Source organism: Liolophura sinensis, chromosome 3, assembly GCF_032854445.1.
Source record: "Liolophura sinensis isolate JHLJ2023 chromosome 3, CUHK_Ljap_v2, whole genome shotgun sequence".
Classification (NCBI taxonomy): Eukaryota; Metazoa; Mollusca; class Polyplacophora; order Chitonida; family Chitonidae; genus Liolophura; species Liolophura sinensis.
The window spans coordinates 25,288,544-25,307,504 of record NC_088297.1 but is presented as its reverse complement, the minus strand read 5'-3'; the positions used below and the strand labels follow the sequence as shown (position 1 = coordinate 25,307,504).

General features: G+C 38.5%; 2 protein-coding genes across 2 annotated transcripts in view; one reads left to right on the top strand and one right to left on the bottom strand.

Annotated features, from left to right (window-relative positions):
* Positions 1–4,837: 4,837 nt before the first annotated feature.
* LOC135464080 (splicing factor 3B subunit 6) lies at positions 4,838–8,672 on the bottom strand. The gene is made up of 4 exons (XM_064741567.1): positions 8,520–8,672; positions 7,979–8,097; positions 6,284–6,422; positions 4,838–5,456 (listed from the first exon to the last, which is right to left on the bottom strand). Exons 1-4 carry the CDS (start codon positions 8,541–8,543, stop codon positions 5,367–5,369), a joined length of 372 nt encoding a protein of 123 aa, XP_064597637.1. The 5' UTR covers positions 8,544–8,672; the 3' UTR covers positions 4,838–5,366.
* Positions 8,673–9,567: 895 nt separating this feature from the next.
* LOC135464134 (tumor protein D54-like) overlaps positions 9,568–18,961 on the top strand; it is a 39,123-nt gene continuing 29,729 nt past the window's right edge. Inside the window, exon 1 of the mRNA XM_064741628.1 lies at positions 9,568–9,714. Within this exon, the coding sequence (XP_064597698.1) occupies positions 9,663–9,714 (52 nt within the window). The 5' untranslated portion in view covers positions 9,568–9,662. The remainder of the gene's footprint in view (positions 9,715–18,961) is intronic.

Below are 18,961 nucleotides of genomic sequence, written 5' to 3'. Positions count from 1 at the left end.
CAGAGAATTTTCAGCCTTGCTGATGCATAGGAGCTGTACCAGTATACATGCTAATTGTCTGACACTCTTGCAGCAATCTTGGTATAGAACATCAATGAGGAGCTGTACCAGTATACAGTCAAATTGTCTGACACTCTTGCAGCAATCTTGGTATAGAACATCAATGAGGAGCTGTACCAGTATACAGTCTAATTGTCTGACACTCTTACAGCAATCTTGGTATAGAACATCAATGAGGAGCTGTACCAGTATACAGTCAAATTGTCTGACACTCTTGCAGCAATCTTGGTATAGAACATCAATGAGGAGCTGTACCAGTATACAGTCTAATTGTCTGACACTCTTACAGCAATCTTGGTATAGAACATCAATGAGGAGCTGTACCAGTATACAGTCAAATTGTCTGACACTCTTACAGCAATCTTGGTATAGAACATCAATGAGGAGCTGTACCAGTATACAGTCAAATTGTCTGACACTCTTACAGCAATCTTGGTATAGAACATCAATGAGGAGCTGTACCAGTATACAGTCTAATTGTCTGACACTCTTACAGCAATCTTGGTATAGAACATCAATGAGGAGCTGTACCAGTATACAGTCAAATTGTCTGACACTCTTACAGCAATCTTGGTATAGAACATCAATGAGGAGCTGTACCAGTATACAGTCAAATTGTCTGACACTCTTACAGCAATCTTGGTATAGAACATCAATGAGGAGCTGTACCAGTATACAGTCAAATTGTCTGACACTCTTACAGCAATGTTGGTATAGAACATCAATGAGGAGCTGTACCAGTATACAGTCAAATTGTCTGACACTCTTGCAGCAATCTTGGTATAGAACATCAATGAGGAGCTGTACCAGTATACAGTCTAATTGTCTGACACTCTTACAGCAATCTTGGTATAGAACATCAATGAGGAGCTGTACCAGTATACAGTCTAATTGTCTGACACTCTTACAGCAATCTTGGTATAGAACATCAGTGAGGAGCTGTACCAGTATACAGTCAAATTGTCTGACACTCTTGCAGCAATCTTGGTAGAGAACACCGATGAGGAGCTGTACCAGTATACATGCTAATTGTCTGACACTCTTACAGCAATCTTGGTATAGAACATCAATGAGGAGCTGTACCAGTATACAGTCAAATTGTCTGACACTCTTACAGCAATCTTGGTATAGAACATCAATGAGGAGCTGTACCAGTATACAGTCTAATTGTCTGACACTCTTACAGCAATCTTGGTATAGAACATCAATGAGGAGCTGTACCAGTATACAGTCAAATTGTCTGACACTCTTACAGCAATCTTGGTATAGAACATCAATGAGGAGCTGTACCAGTATACAGTCAAATTGTCTGACACTCTTACAGCAATCTTGGTATAGAACATCAATGAGGAGCTGTACCAGTATACAGTCAAATTGTCTGACACTCTTATAGCAATCTTGGTATAGAACATCAATGAGGAGCTGTACCAGTATACAGTCAAATTGTCTGACACTCTTATAGCAATCTTGGTATAGCACACCACTGTCTACTTTACAGACCACAAATCTTTACATTTTCAGATTTTCCTTATACTCAAAGATATGCTGTGTTATCTCAAGAACTACTATGTACTAGCTCATGAGATGTGACCTGTGGATGTGCTGACGAGATGCTTACCTTTGATGATTTTCATACCAAGTTTATTATAATCCTTGGACAGGGAACTTTAATAGCTTCCCTGCCACTCTTCCGAGAAGCATTAGGGGCCTTGGGGTAATAAGAGTTGGATAGTAAGCCCCCGGGGCATTTTGCTCTGACTCTTGTAGTTCTTCATCAGTGGGTGACACGTGGAATGTATGTATGTGTGTTTTCTTCAGTCATACGATGATGATGTGGGAAAGACCATCTGTTACTTGCCATAGGATGGTGGTTTACTTCAAGCTTTCACGTTTAAGGATACAACCCAGGGAACCAATGTGGTCACAGCAAGTTCAAGTCCATCTCATGCATCCTAAGTGGGAATGTCTGATAGCTACAGCTGGATGGTCATGGTTTGTCTCGGGGCTCATCCAGTTTCCTCCCACCATAATGCTGGCCGCCATCATGTAAATGAAATATCTTACAGCGTAAAATACCAGTTAATATGTCATATTTATTTACTTATTTACTTGATTGGTGTTTTACGCCGTTCTCAAGAATATTTCACTTATACGACAACGGCCAGGTTGCTGGCAGACCTTCCCACGTATGACCGGAGAGGGAGCCAGCATGAGCTGGACTTGAACTCACAGCGACGGCATTGGTGAGCGACTCCTGGGTCATTACGCTACGCTAGCATGCTAACCAACTGAGCCAAGGAGGCCCCAATATGTCATACAATCTGCTCTAGACATTAAGACAATTGGCGAATAAAGGAACACATCAAAGTGGAGTTGAACTTTTATACAGTATGTAGACCGGGTACAAGTATAGAAACATGAAATCATTATTCAGTCACACAAATGTGTCACTGTGTATCCTGTACATGACATCTGGGCATGAAATCATTTAGTCACACAAATGTGTCACTGTGTACCATGTACATGACGTCTGGACATGAAATCATTATTCAGTCACACAAATGTGTCACTGTGTATCCTGTACATGACATCTGGACATGAAACCATTATTCAGTCACACAAATGTGTCACTGTGTACCATGTACATGACATCTGGGCATGAAACCATTATTCAGTCACACAAACGTGTCACTGTGTACCATGTACATGACATCTGGACATGAAACCATTATTCAGTCACACAAATGTGTCACTGTGTATCCTGTACATGACATCTGGATATGAAACCATTATTCAGTCACACAAATGTGTCACTGTGTACCATGTACATGACATCTGGACATGAAATCATTATTTAGTCACACAAACGTGTCACTGTGTATCCCGTACATGACATCTGGATATGAAACCATTATTCAGTCACACAAACGTGTCACTGTGTATCCCGTACATGACATCTGGATATGAAACCATTATTCAGTCACACAAATGTGTCACTGTGTACCATGTACATGACATCTGGACATGAAATCATTATTTAGTCACACAAACGTGTCACTGTGTATCCTGTACATGACATCTGGATATGAAACCATTATTCAGTCACACAAACGTGTCACTGCGTATCCCGTACATGACATCTGGATATGAAACCATTATTCAGTCACACAAATGTGTCACTGTGTACCATGTACATGACATCTGGACATGAAATCATTATTTAGTCACACAAATGTGTCACTGTGTATCCTGTACATGACATCTGGACATGAAATCATTATTCACTCACACAAATGTGTCACTGTGTATCCTGTACATTACATCTGGACATGAAACCATTATTCAGTCACACAAATGTGTCACTGTGTACCATGTACATGACATCTGGGCATGAAATCATTATTTAGTCACACAAATGTGTCACTGTGTACCATGTACATGACATCTGGACATGAAACCATTATTCAGTCACACAAATGTGTCACTGTCTACCATGTACATGACGTCTGGGCATGAAATCATTATTCAGTCACACAAATGTGTCACTGTGTATCCTGTACATGACATCTGGACACAAAATCATTATTCAGTCACACAAATGTGTCACTGTGTACCCTGTACAAGACATCTGGACACAAAATCATTATTCAGTCACACAAATGTGTCACTGTGTATCCTGTACATGACATCTGGATATGAAACCATTATTCAGTCACACAAATGTGTCACTGTGTACCATGTACATGACATCTGGACATGAAACCATTATTCAGTCACACAAATGTGTCACTGTCTACCATGTACATGACGTCTGGGCATGAAATCATTATTCAGTCACACAAATGTGTCACTGTGTATCCTGTACATGACATCTGGACACAAAATCATTATTCAGTCACACAAATGTGTCACTGTGTACCCTGTACAAGACATCTGGACACAAAATCATTATTCAGTCACACAAATGTGTCACTGTGTACCATGTACATGACATCTGGACACAAATCATTATTCAGTCACACAAACGTGTCACTGTGTATCTCGTACATGACATCTGGACACGAAATCATTATTCAGTCACACAAATGTGTCACTGTGTATCCTGTACATGACATCTGGATACGAAATCATTATTCAGTTACACAAATGTGTCACTGTGTATCCTGTATGTGACATCTGGACATGAAATCATTAAACAGTCACACAAATGAGTCATTGTGTACCATGTACATGACGTCTGGGCATGAAATCATTATTCAGTCACAAAAATGAGTCACTGTGTACCCTGGACATGAAATCATTATTGTCACACAAATGTGTCACTGTGTATCCTGTACATGACATCTGGACACGAAATCATTACTGTCACACAAATGTGTTACTGTGTATCCTGTACAGGACATCTGGACATCTCATATAGTTGACAATTTGAAATGAAATAGATGCAGCTGTATGTTAGTGGCCTGTTAGGAATACCAAAGGGAAATAACTGTAATACAGAACTCTGAAGTAAATACCTTTTTGTTTTTTATTAATTCAAGTGTCATCAGATTTTCTTTCTTTAACACCAATATAATGGTTAGACAACTGATGATCCAATCTTTTCACCATACATTGTAGAATATAACATGCAGTTGTCATCAAGATTTTAAATATCGTATTTAATCACACATTAAACAGGGTAATCAAAATGACATTTTGACCAGGATATCAACATTCTTTTTAAAAAATGGTATACTTAATTTTGTACTTCAGGTGTACAAATGCCAAATGTCTGAGATTTAAATCTTTCCAACTATTCGATCTCACTCTTCCCAGAAATTACTGAGTAACTGACATACCATCTGATTAACCCTAAGGTTTTATTTAGTTTTAAGTGGGAGCATAACTGAAGCTTTGAAGCACTGGTCCAATGGCATCAAAAAAAGTTTTATACAGTGCAAACAAATTTTTAGAAATAGAAACAGAAGGTCAATCAGAGTTAAAAACTCTTTCATTTTATATTTTTTGGGTCCTCAGAAAACTGAAGAGGATGCATGTCGATAGAGCTACATGTAGCATGAAAATTCCCTTGCAAACTGTTCCACCGAGCACTACTCTTCCTCCATAGTGCAAATATATGAAATCCTCACACAACTGATGCGGATGAATTCACAACAAATGGCGTTCCACAATGTGAAACAATGAAATCCTCATTTATACACAATGAGGATGAAGCGATGAATTGAGGATGACAATGATGACATGGTTATGTACACATAATGTTTTGACAGTCCTCCAATTCTGTAGTCCTTTTGTCATTGTCATCATTTTTTCTCCGGCGTACTCAAGCCATACTTTGCCTTCATCTTATCCAAATCCTCTTTCTTTTTGTCCTGGTCCACTTTCTTGAATGCCTAAAACACAAATGAAACAACCTAAGTGATAAGAAAATGTTAAATACAGTTGCCTCTGATTTCTGATGATTATGTTTTATAAAGTTGTACCTCAAGGAATAGCTTTTAACATCTTTCATTTGGTCATTTCTGGGGACATGTTTATAGTTTTAAAAAAAATAGAACATGTTTTGCTTCAATACAAGTCTCGTCCATCAGCCTTTTATTATAGCAGGCACGGCTGAATTAGCAAGTCTCATACCACTATAATCGAGTCCTCCATTATCAAGGGTGTTTTTGATGAGATCTGGTCCATATTTTTTCAATCTAGGGCATTTTTAGGTCGCGTATGAAACCTCCATTGTGTTACAGCAGTCACAAAGCCACTCTTGAAATTAGTTATAAAAGTATAGTGATTGTCTCCTGTGATCCGTGATGTACACAGAGAAGTCGCACATGTCGGAAATGTACCATCCTGAAGTCACAAGTGACAAGGTCATGGGTGGCTCGATCGTAATGGAGTAGATTTTCTCATGTTTGATCACCAAATTTTATCGTTTTTCTTCCTTTTTTGACATTTTAAACGACCGGAACGGATTCGGGAAACATAAAAGCATCTACATGCAGTCTGGAAGGTGCGGCGCTGGGGTTCTGCTTTAATCTTTGTTTGCAACTTTTTCACTTAAAAAAAAAACAATAACAAAAAAAAAAATCACAAAGACAATATTTGGAATCAGCACGAAATGACCCTTTAGATAATACATATTTCATGTAATGGCCCGAAAGACAACCTTTCGGCACCATTCTTTTTAGAAGCCACAGAAGATGAAGCACAATGCAGGACTTACCTTATTGCTCTGGTAGTATAACACTACCAAATATCTGTTACAGACGTTAAACCCTGATAAATGATCACAAGCATTCTTGGCATCAAAAATGTCCTCGTACACAACGAATGCTGTTCCCCTGGTCTCTGGTGTGTTCCCTCTGTAAAGACAATCACAAGACACAGATTTTATTTATTTATTTCATTTTTGTTTAATGTCATACTGCTGAATTTTCACTGATTAAATCCGTCCTTCTACATACACATGCATACACTGATTCCCTTTGATATTCGAAGCCTGCTTCGGTAAACCATCATCTGACTGATTAAACTTTGGATAGAAAAAATCAAACTAACGTCCGCAGAACCATCATCTGAATTCAAACTTCAACCAAATTCAGTAAACAAAGGTGCTGGCTGTTTGATCCAACAGCACTTTTCACTGAGAATATACTTTTTTTGTCGTAATTTTTTTTTTATGTTTCTTTTTTTTTTCACTTTCAAATATAAAGATAATCCAGTTGTTGGATTTCACTGTTGATCTCTCAAAAAACCCGCATGTACCTTGCCTGATGTTCCAGCACAAACCATGGCGGATGTCAGTTTTACCATACATCTTGATTCAAAATTTCCGCGACTGGATTATTGTCAGAAAAGTGTTTGGTGCAAGATTTGTCATCTTTTAAACACTGGATAACTTGTGAATTCAATATAGGTCTTTGCCTGAAACCTCGATCTAAGGGTGGCTTATACATGTATATGCTGACAGGAGGGGACCGCTGGCCACCCTTAGCCTGAGAGCTATGTGGACCCGGTTTCGAGTATAATGCTTACAAAGAGATACCCCATCAAGCAATTACAATCCACGAGTACACATAAAGCACAGCAATTCTGAAAGCTGAAATATTTACGCATATCTTGCCACAATCGCTATTTGCCTATCACCATTCTCCTGTAAATTTTAAGTGAAGTCAAAAATAGGCTCATATTTAGCAGGTCGCCACATGCTGCCATGATTTTAAAATCTGGATCAGCCAGGTGTGCAAGCGCAGCAGCGGTTGACCTTTCTGTCAAATTGAATGGAAGGCATGCAGAAGATAACCCCTCTTTTTCACTGCAAACTTAATCTGACAGTTCCCACAAACTGTGAGGTCCATCATGCTGCTCCATAGCATTCAGTCAATTGCAAAATTTGTGTCTCTGCATTGACGTGGCTTTCTTTCTGTCTCAAAACTGACAGCCAGCTGATCAAAACATAGTGACGTCGTGAAAGGTCAACCACGCATGCGTGGGGAAGAAGAACCTGATTTATTAGGTCATGATGTTGACACGGCATGTGAGGATAAGTCACAACTGTGAATTATCTTGGATTTACTGGTCGCAAAGGCTATGGAATGTAGAAAAAACTGGCAGAGGAACAGAAAATGTCTTGGTGGAAGTAATTTATTTAAGTTTGACCGGTTAATGCATGCATTGGTTCATTTTGTATGGATTTTTATTGCTCTTAAATACCAATATTTTAACCTGGAAAACTCCTTGGCTGTGATCTATGCCTAACCCAATATTAAAAGATCACAGTCAATATCATTACTTATGTAGGCCTATACCAAACATTTGGATGGATTTTGTTATATGGATTAGTGAAATTAAATGAGATGACGGGCTATATGTTCTGTTATTGTAGCATGGCTCGATAGGTTAACACTGACATACTTACACCCTTATTTGTCTGATGGCTCCATACTTTCCAAAGATATCATACATCTCCTCTGCAGTGATTTTGTAGGGAAGATTTCTCACATACAGAATTCTGTTGACTTCTGGCGGAAGCCGAACCTATGACGATAAAAAGAAGCATAAGATCATAGTCATGATCGATGACAGTTTCAAAGGGGTGTGAAGGACAAACAAAATCTTCTATTTTATTTTCGGTTCCTAACAGTTAGTTCACGTTCTAATTCGGCCGACATGGCCCTTTTCCAACGAACTGAAGACTTCATACATTGTCGTAATGTTTAAATGTTGCCCTAAAAATCATAAATTAAAGAGAACCTCTCCACTTCTTAAATCCGGGTATTTCAACTTATCTGGCGTCCAATTTCCGATGCATGAAGATCGATGTAGTTAATTTGTCAAGGAAAACCAGTGATTTATCCAAAACTATCTAACTTACTAGATATTCTGGTGTGATTTAAATCTCCTCCTTATCCCCCCGATGGAATACACCTATTTAATCAAACTAAATACGATTTACTTACGTTTCCTTTTCTGCTCATCGCCATCTTGAAGCGTTGTTGTTGTGTTTCTGTTGACTAGACTACCTCGCATACCGTGGCAAGTGCTTCAAGGACTTGCTACCATCTAACGACAAATAATATGGGACGGGTGCAGTTGGGCATACGAATCCATATTCCTCCAAATCCAGCGAAGTATGGTTAGAAAAAACAGCTAACCTGTATCCGTAATCAAAATCGCATAATCAAATAACGGGAATTAAATCTTTGTGTTAAATTGTTTTTCGTCTCTCGTGACTCAAATCTGAGTCAGTGGCCTAATTAGGAAAGATAAAGGAATTCTGTCAAAATTTATTTTCGACGATTTAAACCTGGATGCATGTTGAGATATTGAAGAGTGCCATTAATTTACTTACTTCTTGTATTGTTTCCGTACTCCAGAACTTTTCACCCATATGATGGCGTTCTGGTTATGGCTACGAGTGGAGGAGGCTGGAGCGCCAGAGCAAACCACCACCCTTTCTTTTTCTGACAAACACCCTCACAAAGTCGCAATGCATAATAGCACTTGTGAAATGATATAACTGAGCGAACAATGAAAAACAACATGTAAATATAATGAAATCAATTGCGTTTTTTCAAACAAATAGTCTACGAACACCAGATACAGGTATTATTTTAAAAAAACATATATTATACGTAGTTCAACGTATGGAAAAGAAAACTGCATTTTACGTTTTTTTTTTTGAGCAGCCACGTCGGGATAAAAATCGACAGAATGTACTAGAACATCCGGACCGCTTAAGCGGGTTGAAATAGTTGATAACGGAGAGACTAGCAAATATCGTGTATTTCCGTAAGCTATGATAATGAAGTATACATCGGGTGCCGTCGATAAGAGGAACTCTGTGAACGAATTTTTTTTCGCTATGAAGATGTCCTCTACTGATAAATGAGAAGGTCTTGAAGAAATATACGAAAACAATCCGTAGAAATAGTTCTCTCGTGCATCTCCGCACATTACCGACATTAAGCCGGGAATAGACGAAATGAGGCACATGACGTCATTACTTCAATTTCCCTTACTCAAAACACAGCAGTGTGACTGTCGACGTATGCAAAGGTTTGACTGGTCTGACATTTTACGTTATTGTTCCCAGTTTAGAAATGTCGACTCCAGCTAGAGACGAAGATTTGTTCCCAACCCCCAAGAGCTCTGGTAAGTAGGAAATACAGCTAAGATTTAGTGTCTTTATCTGCTGTCAAGAAATGACGCAGCGGCATCATGTCCGTCTCAATTGCAACAACAACATGGTAAATTTTATTTTGTTGGATTGACATTTTCCTGTTGCAAGAATCCCTAAGAATTCTAGGCATTTTGACTTTGGGAATCAGTTAAATATGTTCAGTTTACAGCATTAACTCTCGTCGCTGAGCTCTGATAAATGTGAAAATTCACATAACTTAGGCAGAATTTATGACCCATATGATATACTTTTAGTGTTGTTCATATAACTTTTTGATTGTACGTTTGATCAGAGGACATCTATTCGTCCAAAGGCTGCCATGCCAAAATGCACTGATAGCCCAAGTGAAAATGTCATGTTCACATCGTTAAGACATACCCTAAGTGACTTGAAAACAGGTAAATAGTCCTTGTGTCAGAATGTCTCAATGTCAAAGGCCCCCTTGCTAGCCAAAGTCATCTTCAGCAAAATGTAAAAATCTTCTGGTCCGATTACTCTGACTAGAACTGTAGAACTGCAATTCAAACATGCCCCTTAATGGCTTGGCTACTTGTTGTCAAAATGCCATGTAATATTTAAGAAGGTCAAATCACATCACCAGAACTTTTTTTTGTTTACCTTTTATCCATCTGGATTGACTTAGTGTGCTATTTGGAAATTCTGATATTTCTCTGAGTTCATTTAAGAAGAAAACTTGGCACACATTCCAAGCGCATCCCTCCTTCCCACTCATGACAATCAAATTTACTAGATGTTGTAAAGACTAGGTTGTTGTTATGTGTAGCTTTCCCATGGAATTGCGACTCCTGTATTGGGAACGTATCGTATCACGACTCCTGCATCGTGTAGTATTGCGAGTCCTGTATCGTGTAGTATTGTGACTCCTGTATTGTGTAGTATTGTGACTCCTGTATCATGAACGTATCGTATGGCGACTCCTGTATGGTGTAGTATGGCGACTCCTATATCGTGTAGCATTGTGACTCCTGTATCGTATAGTATTGCGACTCCTGTATCGTGTAGTATTGCAACTCCTGTATCGTGAAGGTGTCGTATCGCAACCCCTGTATCATCTGTCGTATCGTATCATGACAGAACCGTATCATGACAGAACCGTATTGTTACATGCCAAGTTGTATAAGGGAAATACTCTTGAGTATGGCGTAAAACACAAATAAATAAATAACTAAATACACCAGTGCATTGGTGATTCCCCGAATGAGACTGGATAAGCAGAGATATTGCAGATATGGAGGAGACCCTGTTCAGTAGTAGAAACGTATGCGTGACCAAAGCATGTTACACATGCACATTTAACCCTTACCATATTTATCTGTCCTAAACAAGGTGGTGAGACACATTTTGTCACAAATCAACTGATCAAGTTTCACATATGACATGGTTTTGACTGAGAATTGGAGAAGGGGGTCAGAGTTCAAAAGTAGGCAGCTGAATTGAAAGCAGTTATGTCCCAATTGATTACTATTGATTTAAATGGTGACAATATTGGTAACAAAGTGGACGGCTACAACAGACAGCAGTAGACAGCTGTCTGCAGCCTGCTACAACAGACAACGGTAGACAGCTGTCTGCAACCTGCTACAGCGGACAGTAATAGACAGCTGTCTGCAGCCTGCTACAACAGACAGCAGTAGACAGCTGTCTGCAGACTGCTACAACAGACAACGGTAGACAGCTGCCTGCTACCTGCCCTTTTTTTTAACATTCTGCAAACGGAAATGGACTGCCTCCTGTGGCCTCAGATGTTAGAATCAAGAGGTTTTCACAGGGAGTAACATGGTAACACAGGGAGTAACAAGGAAACACAATGAAGTATGTGTGACCTGATATTGCACACATAAAACACTGATGACAGTATCATGTGACAGAATATAGTATTTTTTTGGCAAATCAAGTGTCTCCCAACTCATGAAATATCATAGATTCAAGTTGCATGTGGCATATAAATAGTTGGGAATTTCTTTTATAGATACATGTACATGTACTTTGAGCTACTTTTGGCAAGGATCTGTTCCAACATGCAGCCATATGTTTTTTTAAATCAAGGTATCTCATTTAAATTTTTTTGTCCTATTTTCCCTATATCCCACCCATGTTAATATCATCAGATTAAGGTGTCTGAAAGGCACACATTGCTACGCGCAGCATGAAAGAACGTTTATCAATACATAGTGCATCAGAGGCATGTGGATAACAATTTGCCCTACCCATAAATGAGCAGTGACTGATACATGGAGTTAAAACTAGAACAAGGATAAACTGTGAGAAACTTTAAAGCTGTTCCAGCTTTAGCCTTCCTAATTGGTGGTTGAGTTTGAATGTTCTGTGTCCATGGAACTCTGCATACGTTTACGTGAACATGCTGTTTGGGGGAGTAGCCTGACATAGGAACATGTATCTTGGAATAAAGAGAGATCAGTAGAACTTTGAGAATCACACAAGATGAGGGACTTAGTCATGGACAAAATTGTTTTGGCCAGATACTGTATGACAGGGGAAGGTTCTGTTCAATGGAAAATAGATGCATAAACATCTACAAGTGTCCGAATAAAATTCTACTGGTGATGGTATTTGCCAGATACTGTATGACAGAGGAAGGTTCTGTTCAGTGGAAAATAAATGCCTAAACATCCACAAGTGTCAGAGGAAAATTCTACTTGTGATAGTTTTTGCCAGATACTGTATGACAGTGGAAGGTTCTGTTCAACGAAAAATAAATGTATAAACATCCACAAGTGTCAGAGGAAAATTCTACTCATGTGACCGGCCCCGATAGCACTGTTAGTAGAGCGCCGCTTCGGGAGCCATGCAGTAGATCCAGGGTCAATCCTGGGTCGAGTCACACCTAAGACTTTAAGAGAGGAAGTTGTAAGCACTCCGTATAACGGCTCAGGCCGGGCGGCTTACTTGCCTTCGGTAAGGCTTCTCAGTGAAGCAGCACCAGATAAAAGAGCGGTGGAAATCCGCCCAGCAGCAAGGAGGCACATCACATACACTCTAAGGATTCCTTCATCGTCATATGACTGAAAAATTGTTCAGTTTGATGTTAAACACCAAGCACTCACTCACTCACTCTACTCATGCGATGTTTTTTCTTTTTAATCATAAAATAAGAGCTGTTGTAACCAGCAGTGTTAAAACACATGTACATAACTTCTGCAGCCTGGGGGTAGGGGTGGGGTGTGGGACCTGGGGGGTGAGATGTATGTACATCTGGTGGTGGGGAATTTTCCCCATTTAATTTTCTTCCCCGTTAAAGGTGTTGTAGCTACACGTAGTAGGTTTGAAACACACAGCTGGGTACTATACATGTACATATAAAGCCATAACTCATCACGGGGGCCTCTGTGGCTCAGTTGGTTAGTGCACTAGCACAGCGTAATGACCTAGGAGTCTCACCAATGCGGTTGCCGTGAGTTCAAGTCCATCTCACGCTGGCTTCCTCTCCAGCAGTATGTGGGAAGGTATGCCAGCAACCTGTCGTGGGTTTTCCCCGGGCTCTGGCCAGTTTCCTTCCACCTAATGCTGGCCATTGTCGTATAAGCGAAATATTCTTGAGTACATCGTAAAATGCCAATCAAAAAAATAAATAACTCATCACCAAAACACCCAGGTACAAATTTCATCTGACCTACAGTTAGTTGGGTCTGGTTCTGTGTGAGACATGCTGCAGTACTGGTGATACCAAATCTGACATATAAACTCTTTACCTTCTAATTTTATCCACTCAAGATTAGAAAGCTGTTCGAGGCACATGTAATCGTAATTGATGAATATGCATGAAGTAGATTTTTTAGGTACATGTATACTGGTGGTGTGACTGCAGCTTGTCGCTACTGAAGCACCTATAGTATAAAATGACCGGAGATATTGCCCATGGCTGAAGTTGAACATAATGTAGGATTTCTGTTGATCTTAGATCTACATGTACATGTGGGTGATAGGAGATTTCAGGTGTCCTGCTGTGAAAGTGTAGGTTTCCTCACCTAAGTCTTAATTTCATGACATCATTTTTGCCTCTAAAAATGCACAAGTTCAGGCTAAATTTTAGATCATTTACACTAAGCCTATTGGAGAAAGTACATGCATAGGTTTAGCCAGAATAAGAAAACCAGTGAGTCTCATTTCCAAGCTTTCTCCAATATGTATTTTCCATATCTCTACAATGTTAATTTTGCCAGAATAGGGTGTTTCCAAGATGCACCCCTCCCAATCTAATCCTATTAAACCTATGTGTATATGCCATGTAAAGAGCTATTAACTTTGATTTCCTGCTTCTAAATTTTGTTACAAATGCTAAGCTGCTCCCATTCTTGGGGTCATAGACTACGCATACATCAGCATACACAAAGACCAATGTATGCAGATGTGATCGCTGATCTGACTAATCGTAAGCCATATCTAGTAACATATGATCATAGGCGGGATTCATTTGATGCAACATTAATACAGCTTGGCAAGTTGCCAGTAGATTGAGTGCAGTCTGAGTATAGTAAAATAGGGAAGTGGCTGTTCTAGACTGCCGCCGCTCGCTCACCACACAGAGAAGTAGGTCAAGTGTTAATTAATTGTAGGCGGTCTTCACCCATCGGTCAGTGATCTTCACTGGAACTACACTTTTCTTTGCCCAGGGGAATTGCTTGGCCCCTGTATCTTTGTCAGGGAGGGCAGTAGTGCTTATAGTGGTAGTACAAAAGTAGGATTTCTAAATAGACTGTCTGATGTCCAGATTTGTTTACAGCCTGAAAAGGCTGTGATGTCCAGGGTTGTTAGGATTATGAGGTCTACGCACTGATGAAGGACATAGACTATATGTACTATGTACAGGTACAACAGCAACATTGTAAAGATGTAAGTGAAATATTCTTCAGTGCCATATAAAACAGCAATCAAGCAAATTAATTCATGACAATGAAGCAGGCGGCCTTCCAACATAACGCTGGCTGCTGTCATATAAGTGAAATATTGAGTACAAATAAATAAACAAAGTGCGTGGGAATTCCAAGCCTCCATGATGAAATCATGAATCATATTTTCATGTCATATGTCCTGCAAGCTTGCTAAAGCTTTGCACATTTACTTAACTATCTTTGCACAGGAATCTTCTTAACTTAGTGGTTAGCATACTAGAGTAGCACATGGACCCAGACAAAATCCCATCAGTGTGTTCGCTGTGAGTTCAAGTCCAGCCAGTGCTGATTTCCTCTGCGATAGTACATGGGAAGGTCTGCCAGCAACCTGTAGATGATTTTGTGTTTCCTCCCCCTATATAATGCTGGCTGCCATCAGATAAGTGAAATATTCCCATTCAGCATGAAACATCAATCAAATAAATGTGTACCTTACATACAGGTGCGTTTACATACATACATACATACATACATACACGTGTTAACTGGTTGAAAACTGGTAGCCTGATTTCAAAATATGAAAATGAAAAGGTATTGTGTTGACTACAATAGGTGGTTGTAAATACATGCATAGTAATTGTAAGTACATTCACACTGATTGTGAATACATGCACGCTGATTGTGAATACATGCACGCTGATTGTGAATACATGCACACTGATTGTGAATCATGTGAACAGGTTACAAGTGCTCATTGTGCTCAGGATGATTTTCTACAACAGCTCCTGAAATTATCATTTGGTACAAACTTAACTTTACGTTACACACATGTTTATGCATTTTGCTTTATATAGTGTTGTGGTTGTTTGCTTTTTATTTTTTTCCTAAGTTTTTTTTTCAAGTTGAATTACAATTGTGATAGGAATGCAGTATAATTTCACTCCAGAATAAGTTGCACATGACCCGGATTCTGAGAAGTTTTTTGATCTTAGACGGGTGTTTTGAGGTTTGTTTGGAAGGTTGGTTGATATCCTACAACAAAAATGTGAGTTTCAGTTCCTAAAGTAATATGTCATGACATTTATTTGCTGCTAAAAATACTCTTTTTGGGTAATTAGGATATTTATGGTGACTAAGGTTTGTATAAATGTAGATATTGTAATAACACACAAATGTCTAAATGTAAATATTGTAATAACACACAAATGTCTAAATGTAGGTATTGTAATAACACACAATTGTCTAAATGTAGGTATTGTAATAACACACAATTGTCTAAATGTAGGTATTGTAATAACACACAATTGTCTAAATGTAGGTATTGTAATAATACACAAATGTCTAAATGTAGGTATTGTAATAACACACAATTGTCTAAATGTAGGTATTGTAATAACACACAATTGTCTAAATGTAGATCTTGTAATAACACACAATTGTCTAAATGTAGGTATTGTAATAACACACAATTGTCTAAATGTAGATCTTGTAATAACACACAATTGTATAAATGTAGATATTGTAATAACACACAAATGTCTAAATGTAGATTTCGCAGTAACAAAATTGTCATTTAGGTAAACGTGACATCAATTTTATGTTGTGTTTTACACGAGGACTGACACTGAAAAATCCAAAAATGGAATAAAAGTGAAGCTTAAAATCAACATCTTCATTTTGTCAAATCAGGATATTTTTTATAATTTTTCCTGTATTTCTGGTCTTTCAGATCATATAAATATGTCTTCAACAGATTTGCTGAATATTTGTCATTTTCCAAAAATTAAATCTCTTTTAATGTTGTATTTTTATAACCTACAACCACATTGAATAAAAATTTATTGTGCCTGTAAAACGCCAATTTAAATTGGTCTGGCCTGATAAGTAACATACAGAATGTAATAAAACACCAGTACTTCAGGAAAAATAAGCGTTGTATTACCTTCCTCATAAACCCAACATAATCTGCACTATTGTTTGTCTGTCTCAGAAGTGGTTTAAAAACGGAAAAATGTGAAACTGATTCACCCTGCATCATTCTTGAAAGTGTTTAAAAAAATCATAAAACATTGTCAGATCTCTTGTATACAAGTTGCTGCAATATTTTGGTAAAAAATAGAACTGAAAGGTTGTTGATTATTTATTATGTGTGTAATTTTGACCTACAGGCAAACAAATCGTGTACTCATTGTAAATGGGCTGAATGGGACACAGGCTGGCCTTATACTGTAGGTCAAACCTCTGTAAACATATACAAGTGGTAATCAATAACTGAAACTCTGTGAAGGTATATGTGATGTGCTGCTGTAGAATGCACATAGCTAATTCAGTATCATGCTGGTACATGTATTGTAAATCTTTTTGACTGCCGTCTTTCATTGAAATTTATGCTTACAATAATTGTGAACATAACACCACATCATTTTTATGCACCCCATAGTTCTCTTAGAATGGTTCAAAATATTGGTTGTAGTGGTGGTTGAAAATGTTGAAGAATTAGAGTACTTCTAGATCATTCCCTTTGATTTTTCTCCAATCGTCTTTCAATTCAACTCCACATTTGCTGGGTATCACATTATTGTGATGCTGGTCACAATTTGTAATCAGGAACACTCAAGGCAGGATTTACTTATCTACTGAAAACTTTATGAACGATAGGAAAACATGCACATATAAATTAGACAGATTCACACTAGGTGGTGTAACTTCAGCTATGGCACAGTTGTATCGCAGAGTCGGTGGTTCCGGGGCTCTGGGTCCACTTGACAAGTGACAGTACATTTTTATACAAAAACATACAGCATAGTAACAAACAAGTTTTAACAAGGTTTTACAGACATACAATTCTAACAGTAATGTACATGACTGGTCCTGATATGCAGCGTTGCGGTGGATTAAACAGTAGGTGGTCACCAAGCCTACAGTTCCACTGCAAGACCAGATTAAAACAGATTATGTGTAAGGCCTTCTAACATTCACAATACAACAACATCCCAGGGAATTCAGGAAGCACAGTTTTATAAAAGAGAGTTTATGTCAGTCCAGACATTCATGTGTTGCATGTATTCATGACAATATATATATGTATATGTATGGATGTCCGTCCAGACATTGTATCCTTAGTCATTAGTCATTAGTCATGCGTATCTACATGTGCCTTGATAATTTAAATGTTTGGCTCAGTTTGAATAGATTGATTCACGTTTTGCACTTTTTTCACAAATTGAATCCAACAATTTAAGTGAACCTATTTCATCCATGACTAGAAAGGTGGTTGGAAGTCGATCTGAAAGGTCAGCACCAAATGCTATGGTATGTCCTTGGCCTGTAGAAATGGAATTTTGTTGTGAATGTGTAGAGCAAGTGCCATAGAAGTATTGAAGTACAAGGGAAACTTAGATGTAGACAGTGGTGGTGTTGTAGACGGCCATTAATCATTGCTGTAGCCAGCCAGGAGGAATTGACCATTAAGATGTTGTCTGGTCTCTGCTGTATCTGTTCCTTGTGATCTGATGGACAGGGAGAAGCACTGACAAGGCTTCCAGAAGACTCATATAGTGTCTACTCTGTTATTTTTAACAGAAGTTTTCTCAGCTCAGTGAATACATGGAAATAGTTTGATCTGTTTTCAGTACTGCACGTGTCAGCTTATTTAGAGTGTTATTGTAAGTACAATAGATATGTCAAAACAGGGCTTAGAATGGATATAAATGGCATCTCATTTGACAGGTTCGCCTGGAATGAATCCTTTTAGCTTAGGCTGTATGCAGCGACCAGGTGTCAATTCACCTATGATAAGATGACAAAACATCATCACACCATGAAACAGACTGTGATAAAGTGCAATGACCTCTAGGCACACAGTCTGTATAGGTGATAAACCAACCCTTTAACTGTAGATTTCAACGTGGTGTTATTTCCAGAGATAAGCTTTACAAGACAGAATACTGTGGCTACAAATAAGGCAATTTTTTTTTACATGATTAAATAAAACGGACAAAATATTGCAAATAGAGGGGATATTAAGAGGCGTAACGTATCCCAATACATCTTTGAACTACACTCCCTGTTTTATAGTATCTTTTCAAGTATCCTTTAACTGTACATTTAGATGTACAAACCATGTGCATGACCTTCATATCATTATCTCGTAGTTCTGCCAAATGGTTAATATATTAATTGAATACTTAATTACATGCACTATTTTATAGACATACATGCACTGAAGTAGCAGTATTTGTACTGGCATTTTAAGTACAGTTAGACGTACATAATGGCAGTTAGAAGTTTTAATGCTGGTCCTGCTAGCTGCGGGTTGTGTGCTTAACACTTAAGCCCTGTCAAGGCT